Raw genomic sequence first — 21,638 nt, forward strand, 5'->3', positions numbered from 1 at the left:
ACTTGGAAACAAATGAACCACTTTTGCTTAAAAGATCATGCATTCTAAAGAACTTGTTTCAGTAATCAGATAAAGAGTATGCAACATTCTCTTGATTTCTTCCTATTTGTTTTCAGCAATGRCAAAGGACGAGATGGCTTCCACCCTGAACCACAGTAAAACAGCAGCTGTAGTTAYTGTTGTTGCCATCATCCTAGTTGGAAGTAGCCTTGCAGGCTATCTTTTCTACAAAAGAAGAAAGAATTGCTTGCCAACAAATGACAGCTTTGAGAATAATTTGTATTTTAATGGTGATGGAGGCCCTGGAATTAGTGACACAAAGGATCTTGTGAGCAACATAGAAAGGAACGAACATGCAACATTGTAATGTRACAAAAGGAAATATAATGTAATATGTAATATAAAATGTAATGTAATAAAATAAAATGTGCCTTGTTTTATTAAAATTATGCAATTAGAATTAAGCCAAAGGTATTTTCTCACATGCAATTACTGTAGTAACCTGTTTCTGTGTGTGTATAATATCATACACTGGAATATTTTATTTTGTACCCATTATATAYGGTGTAAGATTTCAGATCTCAGGATGTAATGATCACATTAGTGGATGTGGGTCTTAAGAAAAGTGATAATGTTGACCTAATTATTAAATGGAACAATAGAAATGGATGCAATACAGGAAGTAAAATGTGGATAGATCCACTTGAGGAATGCCCAAAAGATCTGAAGTTTCTGCATGAGTATTATTTCAAACCATGCTGTTGAACAGACATCCAAAGCTATTTAATAAAAATATCTCTAATTCTACAAGTTTTCAAGCATTCCCATGGATTTAACTACAGGCATAGTTACTCGAGGAGAAGTCTGTATTTAGACACATCTTCTCTGAATAATGTGGGGGAAAAGACCTTTATGATATTGCCATTCCCACAAACTCAAACAACTCAGGAAACCAAGAAAGTAGTTCTTGTAATTTATGTATTCCAGGATTTAATCAGGTAAAATCTGGAGGCAGGCATCTGGAGTGGAAAAATATGGTGGATATTAACTGATGGAGATTTGGCTGGCCACAAGTGGGTTTGTGGGTGGGAGGTGATGAAAGTCATGGCAAAACTTCCTTCTCATCAGGACAGCAGTTACTGAGGAGAGGGAGGAATGTTGTCTATGCAGGTTCTGAAGGTTTCTAGGGGCAGGAGGTTTCTGAATAGCTGTTATGGTGATCACATGTTGGTACTGCTCTCTGCAGCTTCTCAGTAAGCTTTATGGGGTGTGTGCTGCAAGTGAAGATCAATTTAGCTTTACCAATGTAATAGTTACTACTGATTTTATTTACTTTCTAAAATGGCTAAATCGGCTACTATTTATGGAAATCTTACATTTTCCCAATGTGGAGTTTATAGTTCGACTTTTTGTAGAACCTGTAAAGTGTAAATCATGCATGATTCCTCACTTGCGTRCAAAGATTGGCAAAGGCTAATTTTGTGGTTTCAGATTTTATTCTGTGAAATAAATAACTACTTTTGATTTTTAAAATAGGTTTTCATTTTATAGTCTCATCTGTATAAGACACTAAAATGTGACAAATTGAAAAAGGATATGATATCATTGTTGCGATCAAGTATGATATTAACTATATTTTCCTCCATCTGTCCCAGGATTATCTGCTTAAAGGCAAAACAAAAATGTGAGCTGAGGGATTTAGTAAAAATCTTAAATTACTTACATACGTAGGTAAGGTGGGAAAATTTGTCTGTTCTCTTTCTCCCAGTTATTTCCTTTCACTGTTCCTACTACTGTTTCCATTTTTAATGTGCAGTTGTTCAAGCACTTTTATTGTTTATTCAAGGAACGGTCCATTTAATTGTTTTTTTACATTTAATGTTTTTTTTTTTTTTTTTAATGCCATCTGGTGTGGCTCATGACAGAAAGCTCTTGGCTGGCTGATTAATGATGCTAAGGGTCATGTTTTTTCAGTTATTTGGAGAAATGTGGCCAGGTAGAAATTTATATGAAAAGGACAAAGAAAGGCCAAGAGCGCCTGAGTGAAATCCCATCCTCACTGTGCTGGCTGTTGAGCAAACAACAAAGAGGTGCAGTCTCTACCTAAAAGAAGTTCAGTCCTGTTCTGGGGCCCTGCACAATCTTAAACTGGTGTCTGTACACTAAGCTGTTCTTCCAGACAACCTTTATTCCCATGCACATATACAAAACTATGATTGGAAAGAAGATAAAAATAGAGGGGATGCCTCATTTCTGGTTCTTTGCTGTACTTACCTGGTACATCACTAAAAAAGTGTCAAGGAGGGAATCCAGTTACTGGAGCCTGGATAGTTCTGAGCTCATTCATMCATTTATTCTTCCTAAAACCCAGCATCATCTTTGAGTCGAAAAGAAATAAAAATGACATGTTAATTAATTGCTGGCAGTAGATGTAGTTGCTTCTGTGAAATGCTGTCAGTTCCCCTCTCCTGTCCAAATAGGTACAGAAAAAATAGAGAGCATTCTAAATAAGCCTTACTCTGAAGATGGAACTACTTAGCCTGCTCATTTTAGGAGGAGCRTGAATGAAAAAGCCTTGAAACATTTTTAGAGGAGAAGGAAATGTGAGGGCTTACTGTCTCTCTTATTTCAGTATAATGAAATTGAAGCAAATTTCCCAATAAAAAGATTAATATGAGAACAGTAGCATTTACAGCACAGGAAATCATTAGGAAATCATTACAGTTCCATGAAGCGAGAAGAAGATAARCACTGATAATTTATACACAAACTCTAATATAAATTTTTGAATAGAAGGTAGAGAAACAAACAGTCTTGAACACTTAAAAAAAAAATCTAATTAACATAAGATCAGATGCAAGGCTTTTACCTAGGCACAGAGATAGGTAAAATGTGTTTCTCTATATGACTGGGAAAGAGACATGTGTCTTATTGGAAATTATTTGTGTTCATGTAGACACACTATAGTTTTATATTTTACGTATTCTGATCTTTCACCAGATCTTTCAACCATTTTCTACTACTGAGAGCGATTCGTATTGGGGCTGCTCAGGTGCCATAGAAACAAATTGTTGCTCTTGTGATCTCTAATTTTGTCTCCTAAATAGGTGACACAATACTTGAGAAAAATCTCAGGCAGTATTTTGGATACATATATATATATGTATATATATATATATATATGTATATATATATATATACACATTCACTACATTCACAGAAGAATTGGGTTCTTGCTTTTCTGAAATACACTTGCTGTTAAAACAAGGAAAATAATTCCTTGATAAACAAGATGATGAATAGTATGAACAAGTGAATATAAATACAAAAGCAAAAAAAATTTTTAACGGATCACTAGTGATTTGTATCTATAATCCTCTGATGCTGCCAAGATTTCTTATGTTTTTCCAGGAGGTTTAGAAAAATGAAATTTAAAAAATCATTGATTATGTAGCGTGAAAATAGAGAAATGGAAAAGTTGTTCACTCTGATTTTTTCTTTTTTTTTTTTTTTTTTTTTTTTTTTTTTTTTAGGTTAGAAAGTTTTGACTGGGGTTTAAAGGTTTAAAGTATGTCTTAAAGAAAAAATAAATGTTTACAGTTGGAAGCTGTGACTCGGCTGTATGTGGGGATTCTGGACTGAAATTAAATAATCACAGGCTAAATAATCACAAATTTACTTTAATATTTTAATTTATTTAAAAAAAAAAATTATTTGGCTTCTGTAGGGCAGCAACCAGTTGAACCTGGATGGGCTCACCCATGCATTTCTGTGGTCACCTGAGGAATGACTTGATGGCAATATTCAATAGCATGTGAAGTTTTGTCTCTTCACATTGCTATGCTTCTTTGATACCCTTGTGTTTAATTCTCATTTCCCCTTTTGTCCAAAGTTTGGACTTAAGAAGAAAGGTGGTGAATCTGCACACTGAGTGTAACTTCCTGCCCGAGGGCAGAGTTGCCAAAGGAACAATGCTGACTCGACACAAACCCAGCAGCTTTTGTTCCTCGCCACTTTTAAAATGTCAGGCTGTGCCTCGCCAAATGGCAGATCCTGGAGCACATCTTTGCTTTCCCACTTTGGGCTGTGATGCAGTCTGCTCAGACAAACACACAAACACTGAGGTAAAGCTGGCTGTAGTRTGTTTTACTCCTGTTCAGCCTCTCTCAACAGATTGGCAATACCAGTCCTTCACCAACCACTGAACTTTCTTGAGAATAGAGCCAGTTACTTTTTCTCTGTTGTAATTGTGCTTGTTGCCTCCTGATAGCTTTGGTGTTCTGAGATGTTTTATACAGCAGAACCCCAAGACACATTTCCCTTGCTCCTGAGCAAGGAAGGAAGGAAAGCTGGAAAATCTGGATTGCACATTCAAACACTGCAGTGTGGGGGAACACCAGAATGTTTGACTCCAGATTCAGTGCAACCATCCTTAACACATTGTTCATAACTTACTGAGTAATTGCATTCTGCTCCTTTGTGGAGTAGTCCTCATTCCTTCCCCTTTCCTCAGGTCTCAGTATCCCTTTCAGGATCCCATTCTTCATATGGCTTTGCTTTAGCTGTGTCTGCTGGCCTTCAGATCCCACTGTTTTCCCTCACTGTTGTGGTTTTGTTCTACTCTAATTCCCTGTGTACCTTTTTAGACCCAGTGGGTTGTTCATCTGCATCTGAGTCTGAAAAATTTCATTTCCCATACCTCCAGGAGAGGTTGGTGTGGTATACCATCCCCACATTTGCATTTGTAGCAAAATTGCTGCTGTTGGAGGTAATGAAAACCCTGGACACTCACATGAAGATGTGGGATTTTTCTTCTATTATTCTGACTCAGAAACATAAACAAAAGTCATAAACAAAGTCCATAAACAAAAACTTCCACTGTAGTGCCTTTTCTCTTAATGCACTCTAAGCTTTTTGAGCTTTATCTAAGTAAACATCAGAATTTTGTCAGAATGCCTATAGGGTGCATTCTTCACAGGGTGCAAACTTTTGCAGACTAGTGGATGAAAAATGGGGCAGTATTCTTTATCAGTTTAGTTTTCCTCACTAGCAATAATTGAAAATCCATATTTTCCAGTTACAGGGTCTCTTCTTCCTAGAATTACATGGTTTCTTTCCCAAATTTTTTCGGCTGTTCCTGTCAGTTGGGTAATTACTCCTGCATATGGTCAAGAATGGAGAAAAAGAAAGAATAGGTGTCTCTTGAAGAACACAGGTCCTACTTTCTACAGCTTCCTGTGGATTTGCAGGCATGGAAAATCCGAGGTCATAGTTACTTGATTTGTGTGATATCCCAGTGGATTTTTCACAGTACTGCATTTCACTCGGGATTTTTCATCATGTGTTCATATAGATAAATCTTCCTCTTCTTTTTTCTTCATTTATTTACTTCTGCAAATGAGACAGTAATTTCACCTTTCTAATCCACACTAAAACGTTACCTGATAGATATCATATTTCCATGAAACCTTTATACAATAGAGAAACTAGCTTGGAAAGCAAAGTTTACTCATTAATGTGTTATTTCAAAATTCCTCATGTGACAGGACACAGTTCCTTATTTGAAGCTCAGAACTTCCCTGTATATGTTGGGTCTTTAAAAGGGTTTGTTAATCCACTCAATGCAGAGGGATTTTCTTGCAAGGCACTGATTCAGTCTTTAGCATCAATAGGAGGTGAAGGCGAGAAAGGAGTGAAATATTTGCCATGTTGTTCTACTTGCCCCTGATTTTTCTTCTCACCATTAGTACATCTCTTCAAATGTCTGGTAAGTCTTTGCTGAATGTGGAGTTCTTTAACATGTGTTCTAGATTATCTCCCTTAGTGGGCAGTGAATTTAGACCTGGTAGTAGCATAGAATTTGAAAATGTTTTCTTCAACTCTGAAGTTTGGTGGTATCTGCATAGGCATTCTCTTTCTTTAACCCAAGTTTCAGCATGGTGTGTGAGTGAAAGGAACAAGCAACACATGCGGKCATAACCTTGGCAGTGTTGATTCTTGAAAGCGAGAAAGCTGAATGGAGGAAAAGCTGATTTCAATGTACTCCATCAGAGGCTAAAAGAGCTCAGAAGTGCAGAGCAGTGGACTCTCAGCATGCACACCTGGCTGATGTGTGCTTTGACTTTCTTAGGCACCTCATATGGACCACAGCATACWGACCAATGTACATTGAAATCTTGTTTCCAAGCTGACAGCTTTAGGAAGATCCTTAAAATCCTCTGTCCATTAGAATTTGCACCTTCCTACTGCTGAGAGAAAAAAAAAACAACTATGCTGTGTCTTTTCCATGGGCTGCTGCCAGCTAGAGAGCTCTGGCAGTACAATGCTATTTTATGAATGGCAGCAGGGATCAGCCAATGCATCARTGGTCTAATCCACACAGGCCGGTTTCTTCTGTGCATGATTTTGGGTGAGACCAAGCCAGCTCTAACACATMCTCTGCCAACCTTCCCAAGAACCACCGCATCAGGAGAGCTCTGTCAGGGAAAAYGCTCTCTGGCTTGTTCTGCTCTGTAACCTCACAGAGCAACACCATCAAGACCGTTCAACCACTCCCTGACAGCTTTGGRACGGGCAGGATTATGAAGGCCCACTTAAATATTCTAGCCTTGGCAGGAAACCTTGGCTAAAACTCAGTGGCACTGCTGGGTGAGTTGAATGGTGYTGCCTGTCACTTAGAAAGGAGTGAAGAAATGCAAGGTGAGCTACAAAAAGAGTGAAAATTTGGAGCAGGCTGAAGTTGTGGCACTTTACTAAAGCTGATCTTAAGAAACAAAACCCTGCTGTGCAGTGTCTCATGTTTCTATTTACAAAGGTAGTTATTAATAGCACKTAGGATATTGGCTTAGTTCAACTGCACTCAGAACTGATGATGCTGCAAGTTGTGGCTTCCCTCCTGAGAAACCTACAAATAAAACTCTGTGAAGAAATTACTTTTTGCACAGTTGCTAGAAGTTTCCAAGATAATTAACCAAAAATGAAAAATGCACTACTTTCTTGGTGAGCTGAAAAYCACAATGTCATTCTGGGCCAAATATAAAAATTATTTAATTTTGAGTATGTAAACCATTTTTAATAGCTCTAAAGCAAAATAGTGCCCTTACTTGCAGAATTAAAGCCCATTTAGTATGCTGCAGTGGAGCTTTGAAGAAATGATAAAATGTAACATAGGTAATTTTTGACATGCACTTTGAGACCWCTGTAGTTTAAGGAGGGATATGAAGAAGAGCAATTTCTCTTGAAAGAGCTGTATTTTCAGCTTGTATTTTTTTCATTTTAAGAATATTWTCATAAATGTCCTTCATACTGATAATCAAACTCCCTTGATTTTTTTTGTCTGTGAACTGTATACACTTTTTTCTTTAGCAGACTGTCATATAGCAAATAACTGACTTTATCTGCTATGAAACCTCTCCTCAAATGTTTGCATTATCATTTTATTTTATAGACAGGGGAATATTTTCAATCTATAATGAAGATATCAAGCTCTGCACCCAAGCTCAGAACTCCAGCTCAGTCATAACCACCACTTGCAATGAGCACGATGAGTTTCAGAAGTTCAGGTGGGTCTCTCCCACGCAGCTGCTGAGCGTGGCCCTCAAGCTGTGCCTGGGGGTGCTCGCCAAGGACGACCAGGCTGCCATCACCCTGGAACCCTGCAACAGGACAAACGAGCTCCAGTGGTGGGAATGTAGGAATGACACGGTTGCAACCCATGGCAAGGATTTATTTCTCAACTATGGCAAGGGGAAGGGGAAGAAAATCAGGCTGTCCAAAGGATCCAGCAAAGGGAGCAGGTGGAAAATCTATGGAAGTGCAGACAGCGTGTGCTCCCAGCGCTATGAGGGTGAGTACTTAAATTCCATCTCTATTTCTTGTTAACTTGGCTGTCCTTGTCTACAAAGCATTCCACTGCCTGATTGACAGGCAGCAACCATTTTCTTACAGTGATATCAGCAGAAGAGCTTATTACAAATAGGGAGTAGAAATGAAAGGTGAATATGTCTGTACACTCTTCAGCAAATATAACTGTATACATTTCTGCATAACTTGTAGAGTACAATCTTTCCAAATGATAGAATAACAAAGRACTATGATGTAATCATAAGAAAGAATGAGTATTCTGTTTGCAGAACAATAGCAAAAGGAATTCTATGACTGCTTCAAAATATGCCTGATCAATTTGTAGAATGGATGATTGCATTATATATTTATTTTTTTATTGTTGTTATTTTTGTTTTACCACTAATGATCTCTAAGAAGTTAATTTCTAGTTTACATAGACGGAATCCACCAGTAACATTATTTACCTAGTGTTTCCCAGGCTTAGGAAAAAGAAAAAGTAGAAAAATGCAAAAGGAAAAATGGTGCCTAGTGGTTTGGGGTGCAAAGTTTTCTTACCCTGGGAAAGGACCACTAGAGAGTAAGATCTCATTTTTCTACAATTTTATGGCTCTTGGGCTACGTAGAGGGGGCATTCAGGATCAAGTGACTAATATCCTTTTTGTTGTGACACTAGTAGGTTGGGAATTTAAATAACAGGGGAATAGATTTGTTTTTGTACACTAAGGTTGTTCCACGTGAATGAAGTTTATAATAATTTTGTGCCGACAGCAGCAAATTAGACTGGGAAGCAATGGAAGGGTCACTTCCTAGCAGAGACACTTGCAAATTTAACATAAAACTCTCTCTCTCATGAAGACTAATAAAAATATTGTGATACCTCCTTTCCAAGTGTTTTCAACAACATAGGGAAAAAAAAAAGGAATATATATATATTTTTTAAGGACAGAAGTATGCATACCATGGGAGAAGCTGAGCCACAGGGACCTCTGACACAGTAGTCCAGAAAGCAACAGCATCAAAAAGTTAGGGAGAAATGAGTCTGAGGCCCAATTAAGTGTCTGAGAGTCTTACTGAKGAGTATTTTGCCACAGTCATACCTGAATGGCACAACAGCCTTGTAAAGGTCCRGGGTAACAAAGTGCTGGTGTGGTGAGCTCTGCATGACTCAGCTTTGTCCATGGAGAGCTGCCTGTGAATGTCCTTGTGGTGAACATCAGATACCAACCCACTGCTGAGTAYTGATCTCTGCTTCCCTCCACAGATATCTACACCCTGGGGGGAAACGCCTTTGGTGCCCCCTGTGTGTTCCCCTTTAAGCACCAGGGGAAATGGCACGCTGAGTGCATCCCTCGGAGGGATGATCCAGGCATTCTCTGGTGTGCCACTTCTACAGATTTTGATAAGGACCATTTGTTTGGAAACTGTCCACTAAAAGGTATTTTATTTATAAAGATCTCAGGAAAGTGTTAAGCTGTAGTTTCATCTACTGTCATGGTCAAAAGCTTCTTGAGGTGTGGAAGCAGCACTGGACAGTGAGCTGAATTCTGCCTAAGTCACTGGTGAGCTGTGCAATGAGGACATGAGGTGTCTGCTCCCACTCTCACTGTCCTGCAGGGTTCCCAAGACTGGTACATACTGAGTGTGCAGAGGGTGGTGACTGGGACTGATGGATAAGGGAAGAGAAAACCCCTAGGACTGGKTTTCAAGACAGAAGGAAGTGCAGTGGATGAGGAAAATGAGGTGCATCTGGAGACTGTGGTGAATGATGGGATGAGAACAGGAGGGCTTTGGCAAAGGGAAAGGTGCAGGACACACACAGTAAGCACCTGCCTCCAGTGCTTCCATACACCTGCAAATCATCCAACACAGCTTTCCAATAATCCCAACACAAATTCCCTGCCCCTTCATCYCCATGTCACGTGTGATTGTGTGAAAACAATAATTTCTGTCATTTTGGGGTGTCTGGAAGAGCATAAGTGGGGTCTGAGAGTAAGAAACAAGTGTACAGTGAATAGAGAAATACTTGTAGAAATAGAATATATCAGTGAGTGGACTGATTTGGAGAGAAGTAGATGAGTTATATAAATAAAAAGGAACAGGGTCAATGTAGAAAAATTAGGTTTGTAAGGATTGACATGTTGTTAATATTGATTGGACAAAGAATATTTATGTGAGGCAAAATAGATGTGATAAATTGTCAAATCACACAGTTATATACCTTTAGTCTGCAGCAAAGATTTTATTTTCTGGGTTAATAAATATGATTATCTTGTCAAATTGCTGATATCATCTTTTACAGACACCACCCACAATGACTTCTGGAAAACAAATCCTGTGACAGAAACCCGCTATCAAATAAATTCAGAGTCACTTTTGACATGGCACCAAGCAAAAAAAAGCTGCCAGCAGCAGAATGCAGAATTATTAAGTATCACAGACCTTCGTGAAGAAATGTACTTATTAGGTAAAATAGAAAAAMCCCTAGAATATATATTTTAAAAAATGAACAGTTTAAAATGTTAGTCAGCTCCAAGGCTTCACATGGATACTCATATTTATSTCATAAAAATAGATCAGTGACATTCTTAAAAGAACTTCTCTCTTTTTCACAAAAACCCATATTGAAATAATAGAATTAATCTAACCTATATTWAAAAGCATATTCCACATGCTTTAAAATATTATTTCCAGTTTTTTTTAATAACTTAAAAAATCAGAGGCACTTAATAACCTGACTGTTTGTTCCTTTTGGCCATTTAGGGCTCACTAGTGACCTGGGCATCAATGTAAAGCTCTGGACTGGTCTCTACCATGCACTTGACAGTGGCTGGCAGTGGACTGGGGGCAGTCCTTTCAGATACCTCAACTGGGCTCCAGGTAAATGCACTTTTCKTAAATGATCATCAATGTCTAGGCCCAAATTTCCTTGCCCCCCCTTCCCCTCTTGGCCATCCCAGCAATGCTTCTTTGTCACACATTTCTTGGAATTTATCACTCTAAACAATAATACCCCAGTGCCTTTGCACTGCAAAATTCTTGTACATTCCCTCCTGTGAAGAGGTGAAAAGTTTTACTGCTAACAGTAGAATTCTGTTCCTCTTTTTTTAAAGGAAATCCCTCTATGGAATCTGGGAAAATATGTGGGACCTTCCAAGGCAGGAATGGCAAATGGGAAAACCAGGCATGTGATCGAAAACTGGGATATATCTGCCAAAAGAGAAACGCGTCCTTGGATTCTTTCACCATTGCCTCAGGTACCTTGGTCAAAAGCTAAAGATGTTTTTACAGTCAGGGAGAAACATTGTAAGGATGCCAAACAAGAAAGGGCTATGAACTGTCAAAACAGAAGGTTTACACTTGTTGACCTGGGTCAAATACTGAGAAGACTTCTGTTTTCTGGCTCATTGGAAAGATTATGTCTAAATGTTGTTCATCATTTTGAAAAGAGCCCAGGGTACCAAAGAAGRCAGGATTAAGTGTTTAGCCATGTTATTCAGATGATAAAATACTGRTGAATATCCTGTGCTCTGAAATACGTCCTAAATCTCTGTCCTGCTGAAAGATGTGAGCTAGAATTCATGCTCCCCTGCTYTCTCTGACTCTTTTTATTCTATTCTGAAAGGAAAAAAAAATCAGAATATGCATCTGAAACCTTTCCTCAGTGGAGTTCCCTTTCCACTTGAGGCAGATGAGGTCTTAGCTACGTGAAGAAATTGGTGTGCAGTTGCTACACCTGGGAATTCCCAGAACACAACTTCACGGTGCCTCCCTCCACTAAGATATATGAGAATATGAGATTACATAGCTCAGGGGATGCACGGCACATGCCTATCCTGTATGTTCTGGMTGCACCCAGGCAGTCCACTTGCAAAGATTTCTGACCCTGTTAACCTCTAAACTATGTCTGGATGTTGCTTAGGGGAAAGCCAGCTTGCCCGGATCCAGTGGGCAAATGGGGAGCATAAAGTGGCTGACCACACACCAATGCTGGGCACACATCCTCCCCTCCTCAGTTTGCTGTGTAGGGGTAGAGCAGTGAACTTTCCAGCAATGGAAGGAGGGCYGGCCATACTAAATTCATACCAAGAAATAAGTGCTCCACAAAGTGTGTGGAATTTTTGGTGTAACCTTTCTGTGTCTGGAACATGGCTGTGTCTGAACTCTCTGATATATGATTTGGGCTGTGTAGCAACTCCAACTGGCTCCTGAACACCTGGTGTTTCCAGAGAAAAAGATGTAAAAAAAAAATCTGCAAAATTCATCAAGACAGAGTCTCTGAGTAAGAAAAGAGGCCCTTTTCTGTAAAACATGGCTGCACCCAGAGCTTCACTGAGAGAGATTTAATGGGGAATTGTGCCCTGCACATTTGCACACCAAATTACTCAGTATTTACTTAATCTTGTAAAATAGGTTTTTTGGGAGCTCTAAGCACAAATGGGAGGGAAAAATCTGTTTTGTAATCTTTGTACCCTCAGACTTTGGCTTCTCTCCTCTTCCAGTATGTGCTCCAATATTTCAAATTAATGTCAGAATAGGTAATTTTCTTTTTGATGTAAATAAAGCAGTGAYTAGGACTGCTTGTTAACGACATTTGGTTTTTTTAGGTGATTTGAAGCCTGTCAAGTGTCCCAGGGAGTGGGTGCCCTATGCAGGTCATTGYTACAGAATTTATAGAACACCAAAAATATGGAAAGAAGCCCAGTCTTCCTGTAGAAAAGAAGATGGAGAGCTGGCGAGCATTCATAATGTTGAAGAATACAGTTTTACAGTGTCACAGCTTGGGTACAGTGAGTATTCTCAGGTCACATTTTTATTTTTAATCTGGGATTATACTGTTGCTATTAATCATTGTAACCATTATTTTATTTTTATTTTAAAGTTCTTCTTCAGTCAAAAGTGGGTATGAGATGCAATTTTTCATTATAAGATATACCCACACCTACAATTATCTCTTGTTCCCAGAGCCAGATGATGAGCTGTGGATTGGTCTAAATGACTTCAGGATTCAAATGTACTTTGAATGGAGTGATGGCACACCTGTGACCTACACCAAATGGCACCATGAAGAGCCAACCCACACCTGGAATAAGGCAGACTGCATCCTTATGAAGGGAGAGGTAAAAATCCCTCCCTGTCTTTCACACTTTCTTCTGTCATTCTGACCACAAAAAGGAAAACACTGTCAATCAAAAAAAAAAAAAAAGGGAAAAAAAGGAATGATTGTTTTAAAAGTATTTATGAACTTGGTTTAATTTAGGATAGAGGAGGGAGACTTGAGACCAGATCAAGGAAGGTGTGTGATGGAGCTCCAGAAGCAGTGCAGTACGTGGAGACTTGGTTTTCTCTGAGACAATTCCCATCTGAAACTGGTTGGAATAACTCATCATCTGCATTGATCATGACTGATCATAGCAGAAAAGATTCTTGGACCAGGGACTTTCTMATTTTTCCTCAAAAAAATCTAAAATTTTTGGGCTTTAGAGCCACTTTGATGACTTGTATTACTGGAGACCCCAAACCCAAATTTTATCTTGTTTTATACTCATTATAAAAAAAAAAAAAAAGTTGTGCAAAAAGACTTACACAAGATACTTTTTCATATTTTATGTTTGGTTTTCCATAATTTTCTTGCCATAGTCATCTGGTTATATGGACAATGCTATGCTGGTGAGAATAGAGAGGAACCAAATATTTCCTTCCTACTCTTRTCAGTCCCAGAATCCTTAATACATGCAACCCTCATTCTTACTCCTCTGAGGAAATGGGGCCCTTACTGTAAGTATTTGGGAATTGTGGAGAAAAAGCAAGGCAAAGGAGAGAGCTGAAATTGTCTCAACCATAAGAAAAGAGAAGGGTTCTTCCTGAGCATAATGAATATTCTTGTTGAATCTGAATTGTCTTTAGTTTTCACTTCTGTTTGTGGTTTCTTCTTACCATGCTTAGGATGGATCCTGGGTTGACAGTACTTGTGAAACAAAATTTGGCTACATCTGTAAAAGGAAACCCTTGGCTGAAGGATCAGGGGAAGTTGAAGTTTCTTACCCAGGTTGCCAGAAAGTAAGTGTAAAATAAAAGTGGCAGAGGTCATTACATATTCATTTCACTTGCATGAGTATAATCATGACAGAAGCAAATTATTTTGACTGTTCTTGGTGGAGCCTAGAAAACTGTTAATTTCATATGTATTGATACTTCTTAGACTAAAAGGGAAAGTTTTCCTTTATTTAACTGAAATGTAGATTGACTTCACTTTTTTTTTATTCCCTTACAAGTATACTTATCTCTCTCCTGCTGCAGAATTGGTCACTGCACCCATAAAAGCCACGCTCTGCAGGGCACTTATTTCAGGGTGTAACTCAGGTTTGTGGGCTGCACACCTTCTCAGTTCAATCAGTCTGCCACAGGAATCAGGAATATTTGTGCTGACTGTTTTGCAGATTGCCTGTAAKGTCTTGCAACACCAATTTACACAATGAGAAGGCAGAGCAAGCTTTACACAGGGAGTTGTAAAGCTGCTGTGACTGTGGTTGCCAGCCCCAAGGCATAACCACAGCTCACTGTTTGCAAAGATCCCTYGTGTGTCCTGTACCAAGGGACAAGACACAGAGTTATGGTTGCAAATGCTGATTTATTATCCTCTGGGCATGTTTCATGGCCTCTGGGATCAGTTTTGATGTGGGGTGTGGGATTAACGTGGCTGTTGGAAGAGCACAAAGCTGTGCAATCTGACAGCCCCTCTGCTCACCTCTGTTTCCACACTGACAGGGCTGGATGAAGCACGGCTTTTACTGTTWTTCCTTGGTGCAGTTTCCAGCAACATTTTCAGAAGCAAAAAAGGTTTGTGAAGAAAACAAAGGTTACCTGGCTACTGTGAGAGACAGGTATGGAAACATAATYCTTGTCCTTTAATGTGTGTAACTGTGGGAGTGCAGGCCTTGGGCAATGGAAATCTGTTTGCCTTAGTGAACAAAAAAAGCCCTGAGTAAATAAATATAATTAGATACAGAAAAGCCAGTTCACAGAAAACTAAAAGCCATGGGAAAAAATATCAAAAAACCCCACCAAACTTTACCCATTACTATATACATTATATACAAACTAATTATTAATTATTTAAATTCTTACAAAATACAAAACTACTTTACAATAAACAACTTTACATTCAAAAAACCCCAAAACAAAATCTGTATCTCAATAATCAACATGTAACCAGGACAGAAATTTCTTCTTACTTAGCAGTTATGCTTAATGTCTATCTAGTGTGACACCATTCTTTCCCAGGAAAATTTCTGGTGGAGCTGATGAAGTTTTGCATAATACTTCAGGGGCTTTTAGGCCATCAATACCAACATTCAGGACATTGCTACTGCACACTTWTGCCATTGTTGCCTTGGGAAATTGAAAAACTGGGTCACCCACACAACAACGCCAGATTGACAGATTGCTTTAAAACTTTTTGAACTAAAAATAAACATATAAACATGGAACTATTTATTTCTTCTGGATTCACACCTTTCAGCCTTTTAAAAATTTCTTTGCAACAGCCAGATCTGGAAGAATACCCATTTTAGAATAAAAAGTAGATTCTTTTTCCCCACTGCAAAAAAATTTAAAGGTCTAGACCTCATCATAAAGCCCAGTCAAGCACTGTGACTTTTATTTATACAGAATGAGAAATATATTCACGTTTACTCAAGTACTGTTTGGCTTGTGTTGTTTGTTGTGCAGTGCAAAAGGTGGATAGATTCATCCTAAATTCTAGATATAATTTACATTATAATGTAAATAATTTATAACAGCAAAATGTAAAGTCAAAGTTATTTTGTATGAAAATGAAAAGAAAGATAATTACCCTTGCTTCATTTCATACATATTGACAAATCATCTTAATTTTTCAAGATTTGCTACCTGTTGAAATGTTTCAAGAAATGAACAAATTCTGATGAAATGTGATACAACTGTTTGGTACTTACTCTTCACAGATATGAACAAGCCTTTCTGACCTCTGTAATTGGCTTCAAACCAGAAAAATACTTCTGGATTGGTCTTTCAGATGGGGAAGAGCAGGGGACATTCAAGTGGGCCAGTGGAGATCCGGTCACCTTCACTCACTGGAATATGGGAATGCCTGGTAAGTGCCATGGGGTCACTGAGCTCTTGCTCTGGGAAGTCACAAAGTGAGGGTTTCAAAACTGAAAGTGGTTTAGAAATTCTTCTAGCATAAAGTGGCAGAAAGGATGGTGCAACTCTCCATTTGTGCTAAAGGGATTAAATCAGGCATTGTGTCTGTTTATATAATTTGCTCTTTGTTGTTTGATGGGTATTTTAAAGTGATTTTTAGCATAATGAAAAAAACATTAAAAAAAATCTTCTTTATGATTTAATAGGAATGCACATGAGCTATTGTGAGCTACTGGTATCCAAACAGTGGGAACAGGGTGCTCTTTAGTGAGCAGCAGATGTTTTGAGAAGATGTAGTCATCAATAAGATTTAGCAACTTATTTTTTTTGTGAAGGAGGGGAATCAGGCTGCGTGGCCATGGCAACAGGAACTTCAGCTGGATTATGGGATATTTTGAACTGTGAAGAAACAAACACCTATCTCTGCAAGCAGCTGGTGGAGGGAGTGACACCTCCTCCTCCTCCTCCAACACTGTCCCCTCTCTTGTTGTGCCCCGAAGAATGGCAATCYGTTCCTCAGAGCAGCTTCTGCTTCAAAGTAAGTGCTTGATTTCTGAATGCAAATGTTTGCCATTTAAATATCTTTTGTGCATGCATGGAAGATGGATTTTATCATGCCTAACTGATAGACAGTCTGTGGTAATGTGTCTCCAGCCATCCCTTAGGTSGTGAGGCTGGGAAATGTTGGGAACAGCTGTATGTGTATGGAGCTGAAGTTTGGAGCCTCAAGAACTCCAAGATGACAGGAAAAGCAAAGTTGAAATTATCAAATTTGATAGATGACCACAGGCTTATAGCTAAACAATTAAATAGAAAGTACTAGAACTAAACCAAAAKATCAGAAGAAAGATAGAAGCCCAGATTTGTGTTTCTAAATATCTGTATTACCAAGCATGGTATTTAGTTGTCCAGTTTCTACAGATTTTTCAGGGAGGAAGGGAAAAAATGAAAACATGGTTTGAAGCAAGAGATTTCTGCAGAACCATTGGAGGAGATCTGGCATGTATCCACAGAGAAGAAGAACAAAACCTGATAGCTAGATTGTAAGTATCTGCAAAGTCCATCATTTAAATATAAGACAAAAAATTAAAAATTATTTTTCTGAAAGACATAAAGGATTTCTATGGTGATCAAGTTCTACTTTACAAAGATAGTGTCAAAAATGGCAGAAGAAAATGGGTAAAAAGAGATGAGCAAAAGATTTTCTTGACGCACCTCTGAAGGTGGTACCACGCACTAAAGTATTCTGAACATAAACAAAATTGAGAGAAGTATCACCAAAATTGGTTTCAACTGAAATKATTTCAAATAGAAAAAGCTGATCTTTTTTAGCTCATTTTTAGTTGATCAATAGATAAAAAACTCCTGATTGAAATAATGTTTTGGRCTRTTTTCCTACCTTAATTAAGSGGTGAAACTGGAAGACTTAGAAAASCCTGACCTATTGATGTACTTATATAAATATTTAAATCAAGCCCATGAGTGCAGGGAGGTCTGAATTTGGATGCCTAAGCTACCTGGTGGAACCAAGGTATTTAAATATATTTTCATTTAACTCATTATTTGCGGACYTRCAGTATTTGTGATCATTCCCATAAWATTCTGTGTTTCACTGCTTTCTGCCAGGGTGTTTTTGCTCACATGACAATTTCATGATTACTTGACAGTCACAAATTGTACTTGAGGGATCAAGTATACTGAGAATAATGTAATGCTATACATTCCCCTTCTCTGTTTCACTCTGTGTCTGTCTGTTTTTGTAACCCTTCAGAGACAGAGGTTATATTCACTATTCTTACTGGATGGGTTTAAGTGCCTTGGACTCTGATGGTGGATTTACATGGAGTGATGGCTCACCAGTGAGTAAATAAGTCATTATTCCAACCTTTTGACTAGTTTTTTATCTCTTGGCAGACAGCTCTCATGACTCCTATATAAGACGCAAGTGACCTTGAGTCTTCACTGCCTGATTCCTCTCTAGGAATTAATCTTCTGATATTTCAGAAGATAAAAATACATAGATAAAAATACAACATTTACAGTAATGAGGGGTGATGGAGTGTTATTCCTGATCTAAGCAAGTCTGATTGTGCTAATCTCTATATTCCCATTTTTCATTTGCTGTAAGGAATCATTTTGTACATCTACAYAAGCTTGGCTTTGCTGCCCTCCTTGTCTTAAATAGATCAAATCTGCCAGGGCCAAAGTCATGTGGCAGCACCAGTGGATTGCTTTAGTTGGGAACATCTGAGCAGGATAAACAATCCAGAAATCAGACAACACACTTCTTTCTAGAGCTTGACAGGAGAACAACTCTCCCAGTAACAAATGTGGCGAGAGCTTCTTGRCTTACTAGCATGGCTTATAAACACMGAGATGAATTCTTATGATATTTAAGAGTCATGCACATTTTTTAAAAAGGTCTGGCATTAAAGAACAAGATGGACCATGAAATCAAATGAAGTACATTCTTCTTTAACAGGATAGTACAAGACAATTGTTTCTTTTCACAAGGAAAATAGTAAAAAATGTTGTGTGTTCWCTATAGGTAAATTTTGAAAAGTGGTCACATGGAGAACCAAACAATTATGACGGGAATGAAAAATGCGGTGTGTTTACTGGTTATCTCAATATGGACTGGAATGATTTATTCTGTGAACACATGCTGGACTATGTTTGCCAAATTAAAAAAGGTAAGACGACTTCTTGCCTCTAGCAACTTTTAGAGGTAGATAAGAACACYCTTGTCAGGTCAGATCACACTATCTGCATGTATTAGAGACAACTGTGCCATCAATCACAACAAAACAGTTTCTACATTTCATTTCAGTAAAAGCAATTGAAAGGTATTGACCATGAAATACACAGGCAAGTTTGGGATGAATATGCAGCATGTTTGGGAAGTAAAACATAACAGCCTAAAGCTAGACATAGTTTCTAAAAGCTTAATTTATGATCAGCTCTAGCATTCTGTTTTGCTAAATGTAGCACTTTTTTTCACATACTCTGAGAAATTCTGTGGCAAAATTAAGCATATACTGAGTAACAGTTAAAATTATCACTTGGAATAAAAATGCTAACTACTGTATAAATGTATTTAATGGAGAGATATCTGAGAAACATAATATATTCAAATAATTGATTTGTATTGCAGGAGTCGCACTGAAACCAGAGCCTAATTCCACATTCAGTAAGTCTTGCGCTTCCTATGAAAAAATGAATTAATGAACTTAATTTCTTATTCTTATTTCTTATTCACAACTTATAATGAACTTAATTTCTAGTACAGACTATTATTGTAAATGTTTTAAGTTGCAGATTATGATTTCGTTGTTGGCGAAGATGACTGGATAAAATATAAACACAAGGAATATTACTTCAGCAAAGAAGCAATGTCTATGGAAAAAGCCAGAGGMTTTTGCAAGAAGCATGGTGGTGACCTTGTTGTCATTGAGAGTGAAAGTGAAAAAAATTTTCTTTGGAAATATGTAAGAAATATGTTTGCTTCAAAAATGCACCATTTTGTCTTGACCTAAGGCACCTTTTTTCAGCTGGCTTGTGAAATATTAGAAAATGGTCCCCGTTATTAAAAAAAAAACAAAACCAGTGCCATCTTTCATCCTTTCATGGGCCTATCCACTCAGAAGCTTTATCATCACTTTGATAAATCGCCTTATGTAGATGAATTCTCAGCTTCCTTTCAAGAATGCTTTCAGGGTGCAGCTTTCAAAGACCTCACTCCATTCAGCTGAAAACTGCAATTACTAATTACGTTGTTTTTCTTACTAATTCTTTTCACAGAATGCAACAAAAGCTTTTTGTCGAAACAGATCTCATATTTGCAGTAAAAGGTTTAAGTTAGAATATTTTCTAATAGGAAGAGAATGCCCCCTGATGATGATATACTSTTTTGGAAATAGTTTCCTACTATTAAAATCAAATTTGATTACATTCTTTCCTCCACATGACTAAGTATAAAACTCCATGATTTACATGTAGCCTTTCAGCAAATTCTCACTACGCTTTACTGAAACTCTTAAAAATATTGCTATAAGCCTGCTTAAGAGGTCATTCTTGCCTTCTTATAATTTCTTTTTCTTCTCAATTTCTTTTTCTGATAATTTTGCTTTTTTTTTTTTTTAATTATTACTGGAAATTAAAGGAAAAACTTGCATTTTGCAGTTTGGGCACATAATTGCAGCAACTCCCTCCACATTATATACAGTGCAATTGTATAACTAAAACTACAGCATTTTTAATTTTTTTTTTATTTTATTTGAAAACTGTTATATTAGAGCTCAATAATTTTTGTTTGTTTGTTTGTTTTAGGTTTTCTATAAAGACTGGGGAAATAACTTTTATATTGGCTTAAGTGTGAGCCTTGACAGAACATTCCGGTAAGTAAAAACAAATCAGTTTTCTCAGACACATAATATGAATATTTGACATGGTTGGCTCTAGGAGAGAGTTGAAATTCAACTACTGACACAACCTGTCTATAGCCATGTCCTGACATAAAGTTTTAAAATGGGATTCTGCTCCTCAGCAGCGCTTCTCCCATCATATTTTCACTATCCATTTCCACATCTTTTGATTCCTTACTCTGCTTTTGTGTTCTGAGGCTGGGATGTTTGACTCTAGTAAGTGAGGCATCATCCCCTTTTCTTTGTKAGATGAAAGAAAAAATTGGTTGGAGGTTTCCAGCATTGTCCAGACTGTACTTGCAGGCATTACTGAATGTTGAAATGATCAAAGGAAAAGAACCCTGAATACCTGCAGTGAGAGGCATCAAAGTGGTTTTTAGAGGTGAAATATCAATACTGGAATGCCCTTATCTAGATTTCCAGATGGCTGTACACTCAAAATTCGAGGCAGAACAGCATCAGGTGACACGGAATAAATACTTTTCTACAAATGTGTTTGGAATCCAAATGCCTGGAATTGTCTTAAATATCCCCTGAAGCCTTAGACATGGTGCAGACGTCTCCTGTGGCATTCTTCTCTCCCGCTGCATATTTTTCTAGTGCATTCTTCTGGGATTCTGGGATCATTCTAGGTCAGATGAGTCTCTGCCTCTTCATTTCTGTCTTCTRTGGCCACAGGTTACTTTTGTTGGCCACAAACCACAAAGACTCCTCAATCTCCACTACTGGGTCTTCTGCTTTCTGCATCACACTCATTGCTCAATAACCATTGTTTTCCCAGTCCTCCCTTGTTCCCTCACTAGTTTAATTCTCTTCCCTGTTGGATGATGATGCCACTGTATGCTTTGCATTCTTTCTCATGGTTTATTATGTACTGGTTTTTCTATGTTAACTCAGGAGGTTTGCAAGCAGCTAGGCATCCTGAACCTAATCTGTAATTTACTTGCAAAAACATGCATGCAGTTGCTTAGTTTCTGAAACTGGAAAAACACTGGATTTTCCTGGAGCTGTTATTGTCTGAAGATTGTCAGTCTGGGCTGATTCATCACATGACYTTCCGTACACTGGGGCCTTTTCACTTTTTTCTTGGCTACTTTCTGAAAATAAATTTGTGAATCACCAAGCCAGGAAATTATTTTTGCATAACTCAAAAAAAATAGCTAATAGGTGTATAATATTAAAGATTTC

General features: G+C 37.9%; 2 protein-coding genes across 3 annotated transcripts in view; both read left to right on the forward strand.

The window, feature by feature from the left end:
• LOC130583833 (macrophage mannose receptor 1-like) overlaps positions 1-3,176 on the forward strand; it is a 53,433-nt gene extending 50,257 nt beyond the window's left edge. Inside the window, exon 30 of the mRNA XM_057383444.1 lies at positions 117-3,176. Coding sequence (XP_057239427.1) covers positions 117-367 — 251 coding nt within the window. The 3' untranslated portion in view covers positions 368-3,176. The remainder of the gene's footprint in view (positions 1-116) is intronic.
• Positions 3,177-5,577: 2,401 nt separating this feature from the next.
• The window catches only part of LOC130583842 (macrophage mannose receptor 1-like), a 30,500-nt gene continuing 14,439 nt past the window's right edge, over positions 5,578-21,638 (forward strand). The window contains exons 1-18 of one of the 2 annotated variants that reach the window (XM_057383464.1): positions 5,578-5,767; positions 7,448-7,846; positions 9,107-9,280; positions 10,145-10,309; positions 10,606-10,722; positions 10,956-11,099; positions 12,450-12,632; positions 12,808-12,962; positions 13,789-13,902; positions 14,611-14,726; positions 15,828-15,976; positions 16,362-16,564; positions 16,948-17,069; positions 17,798-17,885; positions 18,575-18,719; positions 19,181-19,216; positions 19,345-19,514; positions 20,356-20,423. In XM_057383464.1, coding sequence (XP_057239447.1) covers positions 5,707-5,767; positions 7,448-7,846; positions 9,107-9,280; positions 10,145-10,309; positions 10,606-10,722; positions 10,956-11,099; positions 12,450-12,632; positions 12,808-12,962; positions 13,789-13,902; positions 14,611-14,726; positions 15,828-15,976; positions 16,362-16,564; positions 16,948-17,069; positions 17,798-17,885; positions 18,575-18,719; positions 19,181-19,216; positions 19,345-19,514; positions 20,356-20,423 — 2,609 coding nt within the window. In that variant the 5' untranslated portion in view covers positions 5,578-5,706. Of the gene's footprint in view, positions 5,768-7,447; positions 7,847-9,106; positions 9,281-10,144; positions 10,310-10,605; positions 10,723-10,955; positions 11,100-12,449; positions 12,633-12,807; positions 12,963-13,788; positions 13,903-14,610; positions 14,727-15,827; positions 15,977-16,361; positions 16,565-16,947; positions 17,070-17,797; positions 17,886-18,574; positions 18,720-19,180; positions 19,217-19,338; positions 19,515-20,355; positions 20,424-21,638 lie in introns of both variants that reach the window. The other variant, XM_057383456.1, reaches the window with a different exon arrangement.

The sequence above is a fragment of the Malurus melanocephalus genome, unplaced genomic scaffold, assembly GCF_030028575.1.
Source record: "Malurus melanocephalus ecotype Western Australia unplaced genomic scaffold, MMel_1.1 scaffold_14, whole genome shotgun sequence".
NCBI lineage: Eukaryota > Metazoa > Chordata > Aves > Passeriformes > Maluridae > Malurus > Malurus melanocephalus.